We start from the raw sequence: 20919 nt of genomic DNA, 5'->3' as shown, positions 1-20919 counted from the left end.
TTCCTTATATACATGAAGCTTTAGTCACGGTTCTTGCCACGAACCGGGACGAATGTACTCCTTTGGTCCCGGTTCGTAATATCAACCGGGACTAAAGGCCTCTTTTCAGCAGCCTAAAAGGCGGGAAACTGAGACCTTTGGTCCCGGTTGGTGGCACCAACCGGGACTAAAAAGGCGCATTGGTCCCGGTTGGTGCCACGAGCCGGTACCAATGCCCCCCCCCCCCCCCCGTCGTCCCTGTTGGTTCTACCAACCGAGAGCGAAGTCCTTGTCCTGCCCGCGCCCAAATGTTTAGTCCCACCTCGCTAGTTGAGAGGAGCTCGGAGTGGTTTATAAGCCCCACTGCGGCTGCCCTCTCGAGCTCCTCTCAAATATAGGCTTACTGGGTCTAAAAACACACTGTGCTGTCTGTGTGCCTACTGGGCCTTCTGCGGGCCTAAATCCTGGCCCATGGTTGGGTTTCTAGTCTTATTCAGGCCGTGGTGGCCCAGTAGGTGGCATTTTTGTTATTTTTTTCCTGTTTTTTTGTTTTTTTGCTTTATTTATTTTATTTTGTTTCTACTTACTGTTGCTATTTTTATTTATTTTATTTTATTTTGTTTTGTTTTCCAGTTTTTTTGTTTTATTTATTTTATTAAATTTGATTAAATTTTTTCTAGTATTTTTGTTTGGTTTTCTCATTATTTATTTTCATTTTTTTTGCTTTATTTTTTTAATTTTTTTTTCTTTTAGGTCAGAAAAATTATAAACTTTCTGTTAGTGTCATTAGTTTTCAAATTTGAATAGTTTAAATTTGAATTCTTTGAAATTTGTGTGAATCACTAGTTTGTGATTAACTTTACTATAAAAATAGTTTTATATAATTTTAGTTTCAATAATACTACAAATGATTCTTTTTAGGTGCATAAATTTTATCTAATTTAAGTTGCATAAATTTTATTTTTTATTGATTCTTTTTAGTTGATTCCTTTTCCTATTAGAGTTTTATTAAAGCATTTTAATTGATTCTTTTTACTATTGTAGAATACTATAGTTTTGTTTGGGTAAAAAAATATTATTGGTCCCGGTTCTAGACACCAACCGGAACTAAAGGTGGTGGGCCAGGAGTAAGGTCCATTGGTCCCGGTTCCAGACACAAACCAGGACCAATGGCCCCCGATACCCGGCCCGTGCCCTGGCCTCATGAATCAGGACCTATGCCCTCATTGGTCTCGGTTCATAGGTGAACCGAGATTAATGGACTTTCCCTGCCTGCTCCAAAGCCCTGTTTCTACTCCACTATGAATCATCAACGAGACCAAACTCCAAAACTAAGCACACACATGAATGGAGTTGAAACCCACGACATATACCTTGTAGCCCCGCTTGACATACTTCACGGCGCCGATCTCCTTGGCAAGCTTGTCCCTGAATAGCGTCACGTGTCCACGCCCGCCTGCCATGACGCGCACGTCGTCGCCGGCATCTACTCGTCCCACACTCCTGGTTGGGAGCTGGGGGATAATCGATCAGGGACAAAAGAGCCGGTTGGCTGCATGCAGCCATCAATCTTCTCTCCAACTCGTTTCTTCTCTCCTCTCGTAATAGAAATCCATCATCTATCAACCAGTCACCTGAAAATTAATAATTTGAAAGCATGAAGCATGGTGAATCTATACAACTTCACTATCCTCAAATCTATTCTTGGCAATATGCGAGTAAACGGGTAATTCATGGCGATTGGTAGGAGGGCAATGAAATCAAAGAGAGGGTTCAGGTGGAGAGATTGGTGAAAATCTGTAGGTAGAGAGAGAGCTCCGGCGGCGACTCGCCACCGTGTATGCTCCTTGGCCCTGTGCTGTGCTGCCGCTGTAATTAGGCTGCTCTTCTTGCCACGAATCAAGGAAAGGCTGGTCGGTTTCCTTCGTTAGCTTTAAAAAGAGGGATGCGCTGGTGTTGCTAATTACTTCCTTCGTTTCATAATATAAGGACGTCTTATATTAAATGAGACGGAGGGAGTAACATACATGGATCATCACCCGTAAAAAAAAAACTAAGACAAATCAGTCGGGTGAGGGTGAGAGAAGCAATAATGTTAAACATACAAAGAGTTACACGTAATTACACGCTGACTAGGATTTTTTTCATCTATTAACCAATCATAAACTTGCTCCCTCCCCCTGATTTTCAGGGGGTGGGGGCGTCTCGTCATCTATTGACCAATTAAATTAACCTTTTTTATAAAAGCTTGTAACTTGTTTGTACGTTTAGCATTACTCGTGAGAGAAGTAGGACGATCCTAAGACAGAAGAGGAGATGTTATGTTTCTTTTAGGTAGCAGAGATAGAGATAGAAACAGAAACAGTGGATACAGCCGAGCGAAGGCTCGACGAACAGCAACATGTGTCCCTAGGCTGCAGCACTACACAACAACACACTATGTACAATTCATCGCGTAGCGACTCCACACGCACCACACATCTGATGGCGAAGAAGCCGGCCGGAGCTCATCGATCAGCTCATGCGAGGTCGTTCTGCGGCGTCCACGGCACGGGCACCACGCTCGCGCTGCCACCGGCGCCGCCCATCTCCTCGTCCTCCACGTCCGTCGCCACCGGCGGCCTCGCCTTGGGGTCGAACCTCTTGCTGGCCGGGTTCGTCGCCGGGTCGTACCTCTTGATCACCAGCACGGACGCCGATGTCTTGAACTCCGACGACGCCAGGTAGCTCCCCACGGGGCCCAGCTCCTCGGGCCTCTCCACCAGCGGCTCCGTCGGCGGCATCCTCCCCACCACGAACATGTTGGACTTGGACAGCGAGTTGATCGCCTGGAGCACCTCCTCCTTGGCCGACGCCTCTACGTCCTCGTACATCGCCGACCCGTCCTTCACGGCCTCGACCTTGCCCTTGAACGCCTCCATGGCCGCCTCGTCGGCTGCGTCGCCGGACGATGGGCGGCTGGGCCGGAAGCGTGTCACAGTCACAGCGACGCCAGGGTGCTCCGACATGCGCGTCGCGTACGCCAGCGCCTCACGGTCGTCCGCCCCGCCGAAGAAGAGCATGGCCACAGAGAACTCCACGTTCTTGGCGGCGACCTGGGAGTGGCCGCCGAGCCCGCGGTCGACGAGGATGGCGACGGAGCATGGCGCGCCCCGGAGCACGCGCTTGTTGACGGCGTGGTACTGGGAGCCGAGCGAGTGGAAGGAGCCGTCGTGCTGGAGCAGCTTGTGGTACGGCATGATGACGACGGCCGCCCGCTTCTCAGCGGCGCTGTCGATGACGTCCCGGTGGATGGTCTCGAGGTCCGAGATGGCCGTCATGGGCTTCACCCTCACGGCACTCAGCTGCTGGAACGCCTCGAAGGCCACCACCATCTGCTCCGTCTTGTCCCCGCTGTTGAAGAAGGGCATGGCGTTGCGGCGCGTGCGGTGCACCATGGAGATGGCCGACGACCGCTCCGAGAGCTCCACCAGGTGCATGGCGTACATGGCGAGGCGGTGCCGCCCCGTGCCCCGGGTCGACTCCACGAGGTTGAGCAGCGTCGGGATGTTGCGGTTGCTGTGGAAGCAGGCGAGCACGCGCAGCTCGCTGTCCGCGTCCGCCGGTGCGCCGCCCTCCACGGTGCGGCGCTTGTACGGCGCCGACGGCCGCGCGGGCTTGTAGATGGCCATGACGATCGGCGTCGTGATGAAGGTGGTGAATAGGGCCATGAGCACCATGATGGCGAAGGACTCGTCGTTGAGCACCTTGCGGTCCCTGCCGATGTTGAGGACGATGAGCTCCACGAGCCCCTTGGTGTTCATCAGGAACCCCAGCGCGACCGCCTCCCTGACGGGGATCTTGACGATCAGTGACGCGAGCACAGTGCCACCGATCTTGCCGAGGCAGGCGTTGAGGATGACGAGCACTAATAGGCCCCACGACTTGGCTCCCCGGATAGTGGCCACGTCCGTCTTGAGGCCACTGGAGACGAAGTAGAGCGGGAGGAAGAGCCCCGAGATGAGGTCCTCAACCTTCTCGATGAGCACGCCGGCAAACGGCCCGTCCTTGGGGACGACGATGCCGACCATGAACGCCCCGAACAGCGCGTGGATGCCGATGACATCGGTGACGAAGCCGGCAGCGAGGACGATGGCGAGGGTGGCACAAATGTACACCTCCTTGACCGGCTCACCCTCGGGAGACCGGTGCGCCATCCACGCCAACAACGGCCGGAGGAGAACGCAAACGGCGATGACAAAGCCGGTAGCTGTGAGGAGCACCCAGAGCGAGATGATCGGCGAGCCGTCTCCAGAGAGTGCAACAGCGAGGGCCAACAGGATCCAGGCGGCGACGTCATTGACCGCCGCTGCGGACATGGCCATGCGGCCGATGTCGGTGGTGAGAAGCTTCAGCTCGGCCAGGATGCGAGCGAGCACCGGGAAGGCGGTGATGGAGAGCGCGACACCCATGAAGACGAGGAACGGTGCCTGTGGAGCGCCCTTGACGATGGTGGCGCGGAAGGCGAACGACGTGCCGATGCCGAGCGCGAACGGGACGGAGATGCCAGCGAGCGCGATGGCGAGGGCCTTCTTGCCGGTGCGGCGGATGGCGGCGATGTCGAGCTCGAGGCCGACGAGGAACAGGAAGAAGAGCAAGCCGAGGTTGGCCAGCGTGTCCAGCACCGGCAGGCTCTTGGCCGGGAAGACGGCGTGCAAGAACTTGCTGCTCCGGCCCAACGCCGACGGGCCCAGCAGGACTCCACCCTGCATCAACCATGCACGCATGCCATTTCAGTAAGCAGGCCCAAAACAAACATTCCATCCATTTTAATTTTTTGCATGCATGTATATTCTTTGTTTTTGCAGGGGACATGCATGTATATTCAATTGTCAAACAATGGATAAATCAATTGTGCTAGCTCAAAAATTTTATATTCAATTGTCAATCAAAGGATATTCAATTGTGCCAGCTCAAAAAGAAAAATCAGAGTAATATGTATGCGTGTGTATGTTCAATTGTCAATCAAGGGATAATCAGTTTTATTTTTCATATTTGTGATTTGATGAGCAGAGTGATATGCAGTGACTGTGAAAACCGATGCCAAAACTGAAAAGGTTCACCATTTTGTCAAGCAGTTTGCTAGAAGGTCGCTTGGACATATTTGGGTGTTAGAGAGTTCTGGCAAGTCGGCCACTTAATTACTCCCTCCCGTCCCATATTATAAAAACGGCTTTCAAGCTACAAAATTACTAGTACGTGTCCATAGGAGGCTGCTACAAGTTACTACATGGCTTATGAATAAGTTTGCTGCTACTAGTTGGCACTTGGGGCAAGTATGCGCCCTATTATATCTTGCTTAAGCAAATGTCATGTGAGTCAATGACAGCTAGGTAGCCAACAAGCATATCTTTCTACCAACAATAATGCATTTAACAAATCACCTTGCTTGTTACACATTTCTCACTGCTGGTGTCTTTGACTACTACTCCCTCCATTCCAAAATAAGTGTCGTGGTTTTAGTTCAAAAATTTAAGCTTGAATTAAAACCACGACAGTTATTTTGGAACGGAGAGGGAGTAGTAGCTAAGCAAGGCAAGCAGTGTGCGGTCTACTACCCACTTATTGGATTCAGATAAAGAAATCGAAACGCATGATTCAGAGGTGCAGTAAAGATTGCAATTGCACTGGTAAGAAAGGAAAATTAACAATGGTGTGAAACTGTTCATAGCGGGTCATCCTATCCTGCGAACCCGATGTCAACTCTGAAAAAGCTAAAAGTGAGGTCATTTTGTCACCCTGTCAAACCGATGGCAAAACTGAAAACTGCCCATAGCCATAGGGGTCCTCCAATCTCTGTAAGTCCATGCCGTGTTAGAGATCGAAGAGGTAGTTGTCACTTTGTCAAGCATTTTTGCTAGAAGGTCGGTTGAACGATAACATATTCTAATCGAAGCAACCAAGAAAAAATTATTAATTAAGGTGTTTGAGAATCCCGGCAAAGGATACAAAATTTACTTTTGGGTGTCCATATGAAAGCTCTTACAAGTTACTACCATGATGAGGAGTAAGCTTGTAAGTAAATCTAGTTGGCATTTGGCAGTACTTTCTCTTGCTTAAGCAAGGTCCGGCTGCAAGTCAATGACAGCTAGCTAGGTAATACTAGCCAGCAGGCATATCTTTCTAGCAACAATAATGCACTTAAACAAATCACCTTGCTTGTTCCACATTTCTTACAGGCTTACAGCAGGTAGATGCCCTTAGTTTACTTTAGCACCGTGTCTTTGACTACTGGTAGTATTAGTTAAGCAAGGCAAGCAACAGAAGCAAGTTATAAGTTATAACCTGGCCGTGAACAATGGCCACAATCATGTCCATGTTCTTTCATTTGACCAATTCTAAGTGTACAACTAATAACCGGCGATGCTTTTATTTATTCCAAAAGAACTCATTCCAAAATAAGAGGGGCTATATATACGCATGTGTCTGAAGTCTCAACAGAACGTGCGGCGTGGGGAGGTCGTGCAGGTCAGCAAGTTGATTGCAGTGCTATATTCAAACGCAGAAACAGACACACGGGTCATTGACTTGCGGATCGCCAGGTACAATGAGATCTCTACACCTCAACGTCGTCACCAGCAAAGCACATTTCAACGCCGACCGCGTGCACCAGCAGGCCACTTTCCGTCGAAACTTGTGCGCTGTTTGCTGCTGACAGCAACAAAGAGGATGGGCTGTTTTTGCTAGCGCATACGTACATGGTGAGAATCACAGTTCATATTTCATAACTGCAACCAAGCACATCTTGACAACTAGGGCAGACATAACAATCAAAGATTCTTGGATCATGGCAGGCAATAATCCAAAATTCTCAGCTATGACCATTTATAAAGCCATGTCTGGCCGTAGCAATGCTCATGAGGTCTTTCAGAAAGTTTGGAAAACATCTTGTAGGCTCAGGCACAAAATTTTCTTTTGGCTTTTGCTCCATGACAGACTGAGCACCAGGAATATGATTCAGCGCAGAAGTATGCATCTAGATGATTACAACTGTGCCCTTTGTGCAGACTCTACTGTTGAAACCAGCACTCATCTTTTTTGGGATTGCCAATTTGCTAGCTACTGCTGGTATGGAATTACTCCTGCTAAACACAGAGGCACATCAACCTATGATGAAGTTCTTTTCACTCTCAGAGAGCTGCCCAAAGATATTGCAATGGAATTGGTGATTATGGGCTGTTGGAGCATCTGGATGATCAGAAATGATAAAATCTTCAATAAGGTGCCAATAAGTTATGGGTCCTGGCAACATTATCTTCGAGAAGGCATGAAAATGACTAGGCTGAGAGCAAAGACGAAGAAAGCTGAGCTGATTACCAGTTGGGTCGAGCATAATCTCTAATTTCCTCATGATAGTTATGTTTCCTAAAACTGGTGTTGGTTGATGTCCTGCTGTTGGCTATTTAGCTATTTAGCCTTTTGTAAATATACTTTACTTTATTTAATATATAAAATACCGTAGAACGATTGTTCTATGGTTTCGGCTCAAAAAAAAAAACATGCTGATGATATCTTCCTCGGGTGTCCTCCAGACGTGGCGCGGATCATGGAGTGGTGGTGCCCCAGGAGATGGTCTCACGTCCCGTCTACGGATTCAGGAATCAATATAATACGTACCATGTAACCTCCTTTCTTCTTGCTAAGCTAGCGAATAACTCTAATCTCTAGACAGCTGTGCACAAATTTGCACCGTAAATTATTGTCTGTCGGCAAGCGATCAGGAAGGGCGGCATGCCCCGGGGGAGTTGGGATCGGGCCACGTGAGCAGCATGGCACTGCCCCTAGGTTTTCTTCGTTTCAATTCGGCGAAACTCAAATGCATGCTCCCACTACATCGGATTAATTAATTAATTAACCTTCATGGCTAATTTTAGACAGCACTGAACTGAATCGGTCTTACAGCACATGGTCTCTATCTGCCCATGTACTCTTAACTCCGGCGACGATGCCAAAAATGGTACTCCCTCCGTCTGAAAATACTTGTCATCAAAATGGACAAAGAGAGATATATCTAGAACTAAAATACATTTAGATATATATTTTTTTATTCATTTTGATGACAAGTATTTCTAAACGGAGGGAGTAATTAAAAAGTGTATACATACCGAATCAGCATCGGCTGGCTGGCTACACTACATGCATACATACCGAATCAGCATCGGCTGGCTGGCTACACTACATGCATACATACCAAATCAGCATGGGTTCTGTTTCATTTCCTTCTTTGCTGTTTTTTTTCCTTTTACGGAAAAACTTGTCCCAAGTTTGTTTTTCAAATAGATGTATCTAGAACCAAACTTGTTTTCGGATGGAGGGACTAGTTGATGGAACTCAATCTAATTAATTCCCCACCAATTAATCTGAGCACCATTTTCCATTTTAATTAAACTTTCTTCATAATGAAACACAGCTAGAGCTGCTAGATGCTGTCTCAAGTGACGGGTTTCTTCTGTCCATCGAACCCCGAATATGCCTACTTTTATTCTGACCTTCTTAACCTAGAGTTAGTAGCAATCCATTTTGTTTCCATGATGAAACCCAGAGCTGCTAGATGCTGTCTCGGGTGCCTATAACGAATTTCCCGAATATACTTATAGAGTTGGTAGCTAGCAAAAAAAATTAGATATATGGCACCAAATCCCTGATTAAGTAGCTCGGAGCCACGTGCCCCCACAAAATCCAACAGTGAGGCCAGTCTGACTGTCTCCATCGCGTGCTAGAAACAAGGAAAGGGGATCGAGCCGAGCGACGCCATGAGAGCGACGGAAACGCTGACTCAAAGGAAGGACTCGCCTGTCCCGTCGTCTCTTCCGCCTTCCTCCGGCCATCCTCCTACCCCCGATTTTTCTAATCAACGAGTCAAACTCGACTACCAGTAGAACGTGTGACGCGCGTCCCCCTCGCGCTTCCACGCCGCGGCCGGAGAAAATTCGGCAGCGGACGCGGAACGGAACGGACTACGGACCGGCTGCTTGGATTCTTCTGGGAGGACCCGTGCGTGCGGTGCCGTCGTCGTCGTCCCCGGCAAAAGCGCGGACGGGGCCGGGCATGCACGCACGCGCGTGCGTGGACGACGCGGAACGAACTAGCCGGCGAATTAAAACCCTAGCTAGCTATCTACCACGCCCGGCGAGCTGTTAACCGCTACCAACGTCCAATCGAACCGGCCGGCGAGGCGGCGAGCGAAATCAATTGCGTGCACGCAGGTAATAATTAGATCAACGGAGACGGCGGAATGAGAAGGAGGGGAGTAGAGAGGACGTGCTTACGATGATCTCGGCGATGACGCGCGGCTGGCGGAGCGGGCGGAGGAGGTAGGCGAGGCCCCGGGTGACGACGACGACGAGGCAGATCTGCAGGATGGCCAGCGGCAGCGCGTAGTCCAGCGGGTTGTCGCCCTGGAACGCGCCGTGCGACGTCGCCTGCATCGGCGCCGCGCACACCCCCGCCGCCGCATGACCCGCCATGGATGCCAACCACCTCCCTCCTCTCCACTCTCTCCGCGCCGCCTCGCTCGACCAACCCGGGCGCGGGGGTTTAAATGTGCCGCTCGATCGACCTCTGCGGGTTCTCCCAACGGCACCGATCTCTATGCGGACGGTTTGATTCGGTTTGGGCTGGGTTGCAACCGCAGCCGCTATATATAGATGCCCGACGGGGGCCGCCACGTGAGCCACCCCGCCTCGCCATCGATCCAAGGGGTGTGTAGGCGACGCTACCCACGGCGCATGAGGAATCGGCCCACCCCTTCGCGTTTCTGACCCCATCCATCTCCAAAACAAAAGAAAAAAACCTCTTGTCAGAGCATCTACATCCTCAACATGCAAATCCGGAGTCACTGCGTCCACAGACACCGACCAGGCACTTCTCAAATCCTATCATCTACATCCATGTATCTCATATCCGGTACCCTATATTCATATCAAAGCATGCAACATAGAACGTAAATCATCAAACAAACATAGAACCAGACACAAAAATGCACATTCCAATCACCAACGGACGTTCAAAAGATCGCCAAAATTCACATAATTCACATAAACATCGGACAAGCTTTAATATATTACTAAAAATTTGAATAAAAGACGGAGACGACGGAGCTTCAACACTTCCTCGTCGGCCCTTTGCCCTTCCTGTCACCGACGCAGCTATAGGCGTCGGCGACTGGTGAAGGATCGTCCGAGTCGTCGGACGAGGAGCCATGGCGGTCGTCGTCGAACGAGGAGGTGTCGGAGAGGACGATGATGCCTTTCAACCGCGGGACGGACCTATCCTGCTACCGCTTGAGCTTCGCAAGCCGAGCCGCCACCGCGGCCTCGCGCTCGGACTGCTCAATTGCAATCCGGAGCGCCTTGGTGTTCTTCCAGCGGAGCCGCCGTGCGTCCGTCTCCGCCGTCGTAAGCGAACGGTGGTAGACCCAATCGAGAAGCCACGCATCCTCGTCGGGCTCCACCTGCATCCCGCGGCGGCGGGGCGCGGACTGCTCCGCCTCCTTCCTCTACCTTTCCCGCTACCTCTCGCGGCGAGCGGCGCGCGCCTCTGATTCCGGCGTGCGTGCCGGGGCGGGCACAAGCACCCACCGTTGCCCACGTGAGGGAGCAGTAGCCGGAGCGGGCAGCGGTCGGTGTAGTGGAGGCACGGATTGCGCGGGCATGTCGGAGCTACGCACGGGCCGGGAAGGGGCCAGCGTCGGTGTCCGCGCGGTGTCGGCGGGGGAGCTGCGTCTGCGGCGACGCTGCAATCCGGAGCTGCTCCCGGTCTCCATCTTGGAGCGCTTGAAGGCGACGCGGAGGGCCAGCTCAAAGTCGGGATCCAACTCGGAGTCGGAGCGGCTGTCGGAGCTTGACAATGTGTCGGATTCGATCAAAATCGATGGGAGAGGAGAAGACGGAATGAGAGAGGAGAGGAGGAAGCAAGAGAGCAGAGTGTGAGTGAGCTAGGGTTTGGGCGATGAGCCCGATGGGTTTTTTGTTGGACATACATGGGGTTGGTGATGGGCCGGGCTTGTCAGATGGACACGTCTGGGCGTGCCTGGGCCGCCTCATATTCGTCCCATATTTTGGCTACATATGAAGGGCGCTGATCAGCCTGGAGTTTGAGGACGGTTCGAGGTGCCCGGCTTGGTCGATTTTTTGTGACCGTAGACAAATTTAAGGCGCCCAGCTGTAGATGATCTTACCCATCATTCAAAAAGTTGTAGTCACCCATGTATACGGGCTGTTTGGTTCCTAGCCACACCTTGCCACACTTTGCCATACCTCACCTTAGGCAAGTTTAACCATATTAGGTAGGTGTTTGGTTCTAGCCACATCTAAGTTAAAAAGTGAACCCCACATGTCATAGACACAAAAAGTATGACAAGATTTCCTTAGGCAAGCCAGAGTATGGCTAACAGGGGCTGTTTGGATTGTGACTATGGTTGCCATATATTGCCACATTATTTTTGTCACATTTGCCTAACTTGATTTGCTTAAATTATTAGCCACACTTTGGATTGCCTAAAGGAATCTTGCCATACTTTTTGTGTCTATAACATGTGGGGTTCACTGTTCATAAAAAAAATTCTTGCCTTAGATATGGTTAGAACCAAACACACATCTAACTTCGTCAAACTTACCTAAGAGCATCTTCAACAGCCGCGCTAAACAAGCGTCGTGCCGCAAATTTCCTCTTTTTAGCGCGCGCAATTGGTAGAGGGTCTCCAGCGGGCGCGGCATATAGTGTTGGGCGCGCGGTCTGGATCGCCATCGCGCGCTGTGTATTTGGCGCGTCCGCTTCCGCGCGCGGCACACATGAGCGCTTGCGCCGCACTCTCTCCACCGCGCCACCTTCACCCCGCACGCACCGGCGGCGGCGAATTGATCCGATGGACGCACGCGCCGGCACCCCCGTCATCCCTTCCTACAGCCGCGAACCCTCCGCCGCCGCCGCCGGCGCAAACCCTAGCACGGGGAGCGTTGGCCTCGCCTCCGCCGGAGCTCCTCTGAGCATCGGCCTTGACGCGGATGACCTCGGCGGCGGGTGGCGTCGCACCGGCGAGTCGCGCGCGCTGCATTTTAGCGCGGCTGTTGGAGTCAGCGCTGCCCGCCGCGTCAAACCAGGCGATGGCCGCGCAACAAAGTTGTCTTTAGCGCGCGGCGTGTTGGGTGGCTGTTGGAGATGCTCTAAGGTGAGGTGTGGCAAAGTGTGGCAAAATATGGCTAGAAAACAAACAGCCTCACAAATTGAGCAACTCAAGTAAGGCAAGTGTGGTAAGTATGACCAAAAATCATGTGGCAATATATGGCAAAGGTAGTCACAATTTAAATGGCCCCAATTGTGCCAACAGGTGAACAGAAGAGAATCATGAACAGGATCTCTGCCTGGTCGAGATTATTTTAGGCCAATAATGCATCCATCACGGCAGAGAGTTGACATTCTTCCCTTCGCGTAAACTTGTTGACATCACTGATGATATATTAGTACCACGGGGTTCAGCTGTTGCACTGTGGTTGGAGGGAAAACATGATATGCATGCATGCCTGGAAAAGTCATCCGTTCCGTGGCCGACTGATGTAATGGCAGTACCACAGTTGGACTCCGAGGAATCAAGGGCGTACAAAAGAAAAATAGATGAGGATATACATGCATGAAGAAGTCTTTGGTTCATCCATTGCCGACTGATGTAATACTAGCACAAGAATCACGGGCACAAAAGAATTGATGTCTCACTACCTGCTCCCTTATTTCATTCCTGTGTGCTGGATAAGATAGAGTCGTATACCCTAGTCAGCGGTTCTTGGGATATTTTGTGTGTGTGCGCGGTTCTTTGGATTTTAAACGGGCCGAACCGTTGGTTTTCAACCCTCACAAGAAAACCGCACAAACTCTATTCATTCAACCCACACAAATATAATGGATTTCATTGCATTTTCCAAATTTGACCAAGAGTACTGCCCCCAAACCATAGAAGCTTGTCTCGGGCCTGCCGCCATGGTAGTTTTGTCATTTGCATTTATATACGGTCCTTTTTGCCATTTTACTAGCACGGGTGGTCCTTTACAGAAAAAAAAACTCCCTTGGGCCGGGTTTCTAATGTTAAAACATATGCACATGATGCAAGGATGGGTGCTTGAGTTTAGATATTAGGTTTGTATGCATAATATTTAAAATAGTTTGAAAACTATGTACATGTGCATTACATTTAAACATGTGAACTTGCGCAAATTCATGAAAACATCTGATCAAATCTGCCCTGCATAGAAAATGATCTTTTTTTTTAAATGCTAGTTTTTTTAGAACTTTTGGAGATTGATCTTGTAAAAATGTTTAAGTTTGGTTGGATGACTAGAGGGACGGTCCTACTCGTAGCCCACTAGAGAACATACCTGGTGTTTGAAGTCTTTAGTAGACGAAAACAAACATTTTTTTCTCAAAAAAGAAAAAGGAAAATAGAAAACAAACATTCAACCACAAAATTCTAGCAAAGCTTATGAGAAAAACGCACATATATACATCCATCAGTTGTGCTTGTTTGTTTACTTGTCTGAGTAGTACTAGATCTGACTTTGAACTTGTAAGTTGAAACCAGAAGACAACGAAATAATTGATGGGGAATTGGCTATTCTAACAGCAAGCGGGAGCAATAAGTGCACTGATATATTGGGCAGGGAGAGGGACTCCACACATTATCTACCTACAACCTATCTTCGTAGTGATTTGGTATACAAAAAGCTAAATTATCTGCGTGTAGAAGTGCAAGATTGTACGCATGTTTGCATCATACATGACGATTCCCCAACCGATAGTCGCCTAGACGTTCTTATATGAGAATGTAAAAACTAGTATATTATTATATTTTGCATGAAAAATTGGATGTCTTTATATGCCTTTTTTTTATTGTCCACAATTTGCAAGAACTTCTACAATCTTTCCAAAAAAGTCAATAAACCTCTAATCTTTTAGAAAGAAGAGTGATAATCATGTACTCCCTGCGTTTCAAAATACTTCTCGTGGTTTTAGTTCAATTTTTTTTGAACTCTTGTGGTTTTAGTTCAAAAAATGTGAACTAAAACCACGACAAGTATTTCGGAACGGGGGAGTATAAGAAAAAAAATATTTGAATGTGAAAAACAACGAGGAAAAAAAACAAATTGCAAAAGTTGTTCAAGTATGGCAATTAAATTGGTCACACATTTCTCCATTTGCACAATTGTGAGGAACTAAACATGGAAAACATATACACTCGCAATACTTGAAGCACTAAACTAGCTAGTAATACTATGTATTTGTAGGTATGCTTTGTGCAACGTACTACTAGGTGATACTGTATACTACTAGCTCATACCTGCAGCTTTATTCAGAAAGAAACGGCAGCACTTCTCTGTACATGTTGGTGTAGGTGCCTTCGGTCTCAGACACGTACCGGCTCCGTACGGCGATCGATCGACGATCGAGATGCTCTCGATCCATCGGCTCTCAGGCAAGTTCGCTCGGCGACGGCGACCATGGCACGGGCACCACCGTGGCGCCGGCGCCGCCCATCTCCTCGTCATCCACGTCGGTCGCGACCGGCGGCCTCGCCTTGGGGTCGAACCTCATGCTCTTGGGGTTCGTCGCCGGGTCGTACCTCTTGACGACCAGCACCGACGCCGACGTCTTGAACTCCGCCGACGCGAGGTAGCTCCCCACTGGGCCCAGCTCGTCGGCGTTCTCCACCAGAGGGGCCGTCGGCGGTATCCGCCCCACCACGAACACGTTGCACTTGGACAGCGAGGCGATGGTCTCCAGCACCTCCTCCTTGGTGCGCGCCTCCCGCTCCTCGAACCGCACGGACCCGTCCTCCACCGCGGCGGCGACCCTGGCCTTGAACGCCTCCACCGCCGCTTCGTCGGCGACGTCCTCGCCGTCCTCGGGAAAAGCACGGTTGGGCTGGAAACGTGACATGGTGACGGCGACGCCGGGGTGCTCCGCCATGCGCGTCGCGTAGGCCAGCGCCTCCCGGTCGTCCGGCCCGCCGAAGAAGAGCACGGAGACCGTGAAGGCCACGTTCTGGGCGGCAACCTGGGAGTGACCGCCGAGGCCGCGGTCGACGAGGATGGCGACGGAGCACGGCGCCTCCCGGAGCACGCGCTTGTTGACGGCGTGGTAGGCGGAGCCGAGCGAGTGGAAGGAGCCGTCGGCCTGGAGCGTCTTGTGGTACGGCACGATGACCACAGCGGCGCGCTTGGAGGCGGCGCTGTCGATGATGTCCCGGTGGATGGTGTCCAGGACCGAGATGGCCGTCATGGGCCGCACCCTCACGGTGCTCAACTGCTGGAACGCCTCGAACGCCACCTCCGTCGTCGTCTCCGACGACGACCTGTTGTTGCTGAAGAAGGGCAAGGCGTTGCGGCGCGTTCGGTGCACCATGGAGATGGCCGACGACCGCTCGGAGAGCTCGACGAGGTGCATGGCGTATACGACGAGGCGGCGGCGAGTGCCCCGCGAGAGCTCGACGAGGTTGAGCAGCGTAGGGATGTTGCGGTAGCCGTGGAAGCAGGCGAGCACACGAAGCTCGCCGTCCACGTCGTCCCCACCGACGGTGCGGCGCTTGTACGGGAGCGACGCCGACGGGCGCGCCGGCTTGTAGACGGCCATGACGATCGGCGTGGTGATGAAAGTTGTAAACAAGGCCATGAGCACCATGATGGCGAAGGCCTCGTCGTTGAGCACCTTGCGGTCCCTGCCGATGTTGAGCACCACGAGCTCGACGAGCCCCTTGGTGTTCATGAGGAAACCGATTGTGATGGCCTCCCGGAATGGGATCTTGACGAGGAGGCACGTGCCGACGGCGCCGCCGATCTTGCCGACGCAGGCGTTGAGGATGACGAGCACGAGGAGGCCCCACGACTTGGCTCCCCGGATGGTGGCCACGTTGGTCTTGAGCCCACTGGAGACAAAGTAAAGCGGGAGGAAGAGGCCGGAGATGAGCTCCTCTACCTTCTCGAGGAGCACTCCGGCGAACGGCCCGTCCTTGGGGACGACGATGCCGACCATGAACGCGCCGAACAGAGCGTGGATGCCGATGACGTCGGTGACGAAGCCGGCGGCGAGAACGAGGGCGAGCGTGGCGACGATGTACACCTCCTTGACGGGCTCGCCTTCGGGGGACCGCCGCGCCATCCACGCGAGCAGCGGGCGGAGGAGCACGAACACGGCGGCGACGAAGCCGACGGCGGTGAGGAGCACCCAGAGCGAGATGATGGGTGAGCCGGTCCCCGAAAGCGCGATGGCGAGCGCGAGCAGGATCCAGGCCGTGACGTCGTCGACCGCGGCGGCCGACATGGCCATGCGTCCGAGGTCGGTGGTGAGGAGCTTGAGCTCGGTGAGGATGCGCGCGAGCACCGGGAAGGCGGTGATGGAGAGCGCGACGCCCATGAAGACCAGGAAGGGCGCCTTGGGCGAGTCCTGGAGGCCGGGGAGGGTGGCGCGGAAGGCGAAGGAGGTGCCGATGCCGATGGCGAAAGGGACGGCGATGCCGGAGAGGGAGATGGCCAGCGCCTTCTTGCCGGTGCGGCGGATGGCGTTGAGGTCGAGCTCGAGGCCGACGAGGAAGAGGAAGAAGAGGAGCCCCAGGTTGGCCAGCGTGTCCAGCACCACCATGCTGCGCGCCGGGAAGACGGCGTCCAGGAACGTGGTGCTCCGGCCAAGCGCCGACGGGCCGAGCAGGATCCCGCCCTGCACACGTCATCCGAACGCATTCATTGTCAGTCCACAAGTCAAACCATCCTTGGTCAATGGAACAACGTGTCGCCATGAAAAGAGGGTCAGAGATTCAATTGCTTGACAAAAACAACTACAGTAAAACCTAAAATTGTATACACAAATATTCAACTTGATTACGGTGAGATTCTAGTAAGAAAATTCATTTTCACTTTTCCACCCCATACATATGATCCAAGAGATCTCAATCGATCAAGAAATAATTGTACCAAGTACATTCAAAATCTTCTTATCACTTTTGTATTTGCACAAATCCCAACCTTTTCTTTTGAGATGAAATTACAAATCTCAACATTAGAATGCGTAGGGACAACTATTGTAAGTTGTCCAAGAGTTTGGAGCCTTGGTCGATTTTTGCCCGAAAGCTTCTTCTTCCTTCCACCCGTCCTTCGATACCAACCGGATCTCCGCTGACGGCTGAACTATCATTCCTTACCATCCGTGACCGGCAGTGCTGCCACGCACACCTCATCCCCCCAAGCCGCCTCCTGCGTCAGTCCATCCTTCGGCGCCCACCCTCTAACCACCCACCCTCTTATGCGGTGGCGACGACCCTGCACCGCACCCGCACCCATCAACCTTCTGTCCCGCCTTCTTTTTCTATCCAAGCACCCGCACCCACACCAAAACACCATTTTCAAACGTCGTAAGAATGACAAACACGCGCAAAAAAAAGATATGAGCAAGATATCTTTCCTAGGATCAGTCATGCATGATGCACGTCCTTAGACAAACTCGCATGCATTTGCCATTTCCCCGAACTAATTTTTTGAAAAGGAAAAGATCAACATATACAAAATATTCCCTCTACGAACTAATATAAGAGCATTTAGATCACTAAAATAGTAATTTAAACGCTCTTTGTATTAGTTTACGGAGAGAATATGAAAAAATTTCAGAAATATGTGACGCATACGGACTCATGGAGGCGATGCACGAGGCCTTTGGGGTTTGCATGCTAGGATAAATCACGTACGATAATCTCGGCGATGACCCGGGGCTGGCGGAGCGGGCGGAGGAGGTAGGCGAGGCCTCTGGTGACGACGATGACGAGGCAGATCTGCAGGATGATGAGCGGCAGCGCGTAGTCCAGGGGGTTCTCCCCCTGGAACGCGCCGTGCGACGCCACCTTCGCCCCACCGCCGGCCATCTTCTCGCCGCCGGTGAAGGTGTACCCCCCGCTGCTTAGCTGAACTCTCCAGTTGCTTTCCCGAGCCGTACCCGTGCCCGTACCGTACGATGTGCGTCCTGGCCTACGCGAACGCGTTTATATAGGCGGCCAGGCATCTCTCTGACTCTGATCGAGTCCTGTGGCACACAAAAGAAAATGCTAGTAGTAAGTACGTGCACATGCGGTAATGTCGACCTAGCGCCGCTTCCGAGGCGAAGACTTGCCTTTTTTTTGGGTGCAACATGGCGAGGACTTTCTGTAATATATTTCGGCTGCCTAGCTTACTGACACATAGTAAATCTTTTTCTTCTTCTCTTTTCACAGCTAGCTCTGTGTTGTAAATTGTGTTGCTCAAATTCGAACAACGCCTAAATCAAAGTGAGCCTGGGAGCAATTCTGGCAGAGTCACCATCCACCATATGAAATAACGCGCTTCATAATTATATGGAGATTTGTCGAGGCGATGCGGAAACTCAGAATCATCGTAATTGAGTCACCAAAAATTTCTTGCATCATTGAGCTATAGTTCAGAAGCTTAATCCGCCATAACGCACACAAGAACATACTTGAAGCTTCAAACTTGATTTCATATATTTTTTTAAATATATTAAGCATAAGGTGGATCAACCAAATATTTCATTGGATGCACCACATGATGCTTACCACAATTTTGAATGACGCTTCATGGTGATCCCGCTCGTCCTCCGAGAGCGGCAGCAGCGCACGCGGGGGGGGGGGGGGGGGGGGGGGGTGGAGGTTGCCGCAGGCAATTGGCATGCGAGAGGAGATGGGCTGCGCTTGGGACTCCAAAGGAAGGAGAAACTTCCCCTCCCGCACAAGCGTCTTGCGAATGGAGCACCCTCCAATCCAGAGCCCCACAACCTCCAAATATGGAGGCTGTAGGCTAGACTCAGAGCGGCCTCCATAAATTATGGTGATCCAAGTTCATATGGCGACTCTGCTAGAGCGGCCTTTTCAGCCAAAATCATGATATCGATGATTATTATGCTGATCGGGGCCATATGCCCTCTCTGCTAAAGTTGCTCTTTACACTTTGGGGTGGACAAAATAATGGCTAATTGTTTGGTTGGATCCATTAATTGTATGAATCTTGCGGAAATCAATTCCATAGACCGATCTATATTTCAAAAGTACGTATCAACCCTGTCCATTTTTTCATAAAATATGAAATTTCATAATATATTTTTGCATGTTTTCTGTTGCTAAGTTGCATGTAATCCGAATTTATGACAATCGGTTTTGGGGAGAAGAAGGGAAGGTGTGAGCGGAGCTCTGAGGCCAAGATGAAGGTGATGCGGCTGACCACGACGTCCTCAAGAAGGCCAAATCTAGAATTAGTGTTGGCAAGGATGAGGGTTCTCAAGTACGGGTAGGGGGGCTTCGCAACCGTTGGGTGGAGAAGGAAAAGACCATACCTAACACCCGTTCGATGTTAATCCAACTGTTTGACCAAATCAACTTATTACAAAATAGGTTTTCGTCGGCTTAAGTAAGGACAATACCTATTTTTATTTCTCAAACAAGTAGAAATATTTCCATTAGTTTGATAATATTTTATTTTCCGGGGTGTAAACCGAAATAGAAATGCCCACAAGCTGATGTCCCATCTTGTCCTAACATTGAGATTCCTCTCTCAGGTTCGTTTGAATGAAAAAAGAGAGATTCCTCTCAAGTTGGAATATCTTAGTTGGATCTAACAGTACGATGTAGTCAGATTTCGCAAATGTAATTAAACAAGATCGTGCATCCATGCATGCATGTGGACGTTTTTCTGCGGGGGAAAGCAGCTCGCGCAGACAGACAGCTAGCCTAGCAGTTTGTCTCCTTCTGCCGATAAATAAACGGGATAGTGGCTGCTTGATTGGGTTAGGTTAGTGCAGGAACCTCACAGGGAAGGAACAGTTCGATCGATGGACCAACTCTCGTCGTATCAATGGCTCCGTCCTATTTGACCATCCTATTCAATCAAGTGAATAATCTTCAACGGGAATCAGAAAAATACAGGCTGGAGAGCATTTAAGAGAAACCGGCGAATCTTATATTCTATGTCTAGATACCTCCAGATAAATCTAAAACAACCTTTTTAGAATAGAGATAATACTATGCATTTGTTCCTAAATATAAGGTCTTTTAGTTCAAATGAAACTACGAAAACATCTATATTTAAGAACAGATAGTATTTTGTGTTCGAGCAATCTATTTTTGAGAAAACTTCAGTCAAGCAATATAGGCCAGTAGTATTTTCTCTTTTCCATATCTCAATGGTCATAGTTAGTAATTTTGAGAGTATGGTCTATTGATCGTGGTTTGATCACATGACTAACGGCATCTCCAACGCGAACCCTCAAATCGCTCATATATGTTCTTTGCGGGAGTCCAGACATTTTTTGCCATCCGATTCTAACCCTCAAATGTCCGTTGATGCATCTGAACCCGAGGGCTTTGCAGGAGTCAGAACATCTACCTGACCAATCAAAAGCCACTAGGTATGGCGAAAGTCCGCTGCTATATTTTCTGTTTGGCGAAAGGTGATAGGCGTTTGACGAATGGCTATTAGCATTTGGCAGAAGCTACTAACTAGCATTGCATTTGGCGGAAGCTACTAATGATAGCTAGCATGCATGATATTTGGCGGAAGCTACTAATGCAATGCTAATGATATGCACCTTTTTTGCAGAAGCTACTAATGATATAATGATACACATTTTTTTCCGATGGAAGCTACTAATGAAATGCTTGCATATCACAGTTTTTCCCTTCAAGTGCTTAGTATGTGACTGTTGCTATTTGGCGAAAGGTATGAGAAAGGCTGTTGCTATTATTACCGCCGCTATTTTTGAAGTTAATAGAGGCCGACTTTTTTATTCAATATTTTGGATTGCTTACCACATGTGTCATGTGGTAATAGAGGCGAACATTTGATGTATAGGGTTGGATGGCCGACTCCCATATCACGTTCGCGGATG

The 20919-nt window shown here is 50.2% G+C and overlaps 2 protein-coding genes across 2 annotated transcripts; both read right to left on the bottom strand.

The window, feature by feature from the left end:
• Window positions 1-2281: 2281 nt before the first annotated feature.
• Window positions 2282-9643, bottom strand: CHX19 (cation/H+ exchanger 19). Its single transcript, XM_048672193.2, has 2 exons — window positions 9288-9643; window positions 2282-4724 (listed from the first exon to the last, which is right to left on the bottom strand). Exons 1-2 carry the CDS (start codon window positions 9483-9485, stop codon window positions 2499-2501), a joined length of 2424 nt encoding a protein of 807 aa, XP_048528150.1. The 5' UTR covers window positions 9486-9643; the 3' UTR covers window positions 2282-2498.
• A 4525-nt stretch (window positions 9644-14168) lies between these two features.
• On the bottom strand, window positions 14169-17993 carry LOC147967796 (cation/H(+) antiporter 19-like). Its single transcript, XM_087525389.1, has 2 exons — window positions 17738-17993; window positions 14169-16716 (listed from the first exon to the last, which is right to left on the bottom strand). Exons 1-2 carry the CDS (start codon window positions 17909-17911, stop codon window positions 14476-14478), a joined length of 2415 nt encoding a protein of 804 aa, XP_087381515.1. The 5' UTR covers window positions 17912-17993; the 3' UTR covers window positions 14169-14475.
• Between the last annotated feature and the right edge of the window lie 2926 nt (window positions 17994-20919).

This window comes from Triticum urartu, chromosome 5A (assembly GCF_056163025.1).
Source record: "Triticum urartu cultivar PI428250 chromosome 5A, HENAU_Tu73, whole genome shotgun sequence".
Lineage (NCBI taxonomy): Eukaryota > Viridiplantae > Streptophyta > Magnoliopsida > Poales > Poaceae > Triticum > Triticum urartu.
This window is presented reverse-complemented; position numbering and strand designations above follow the sequence as displayed.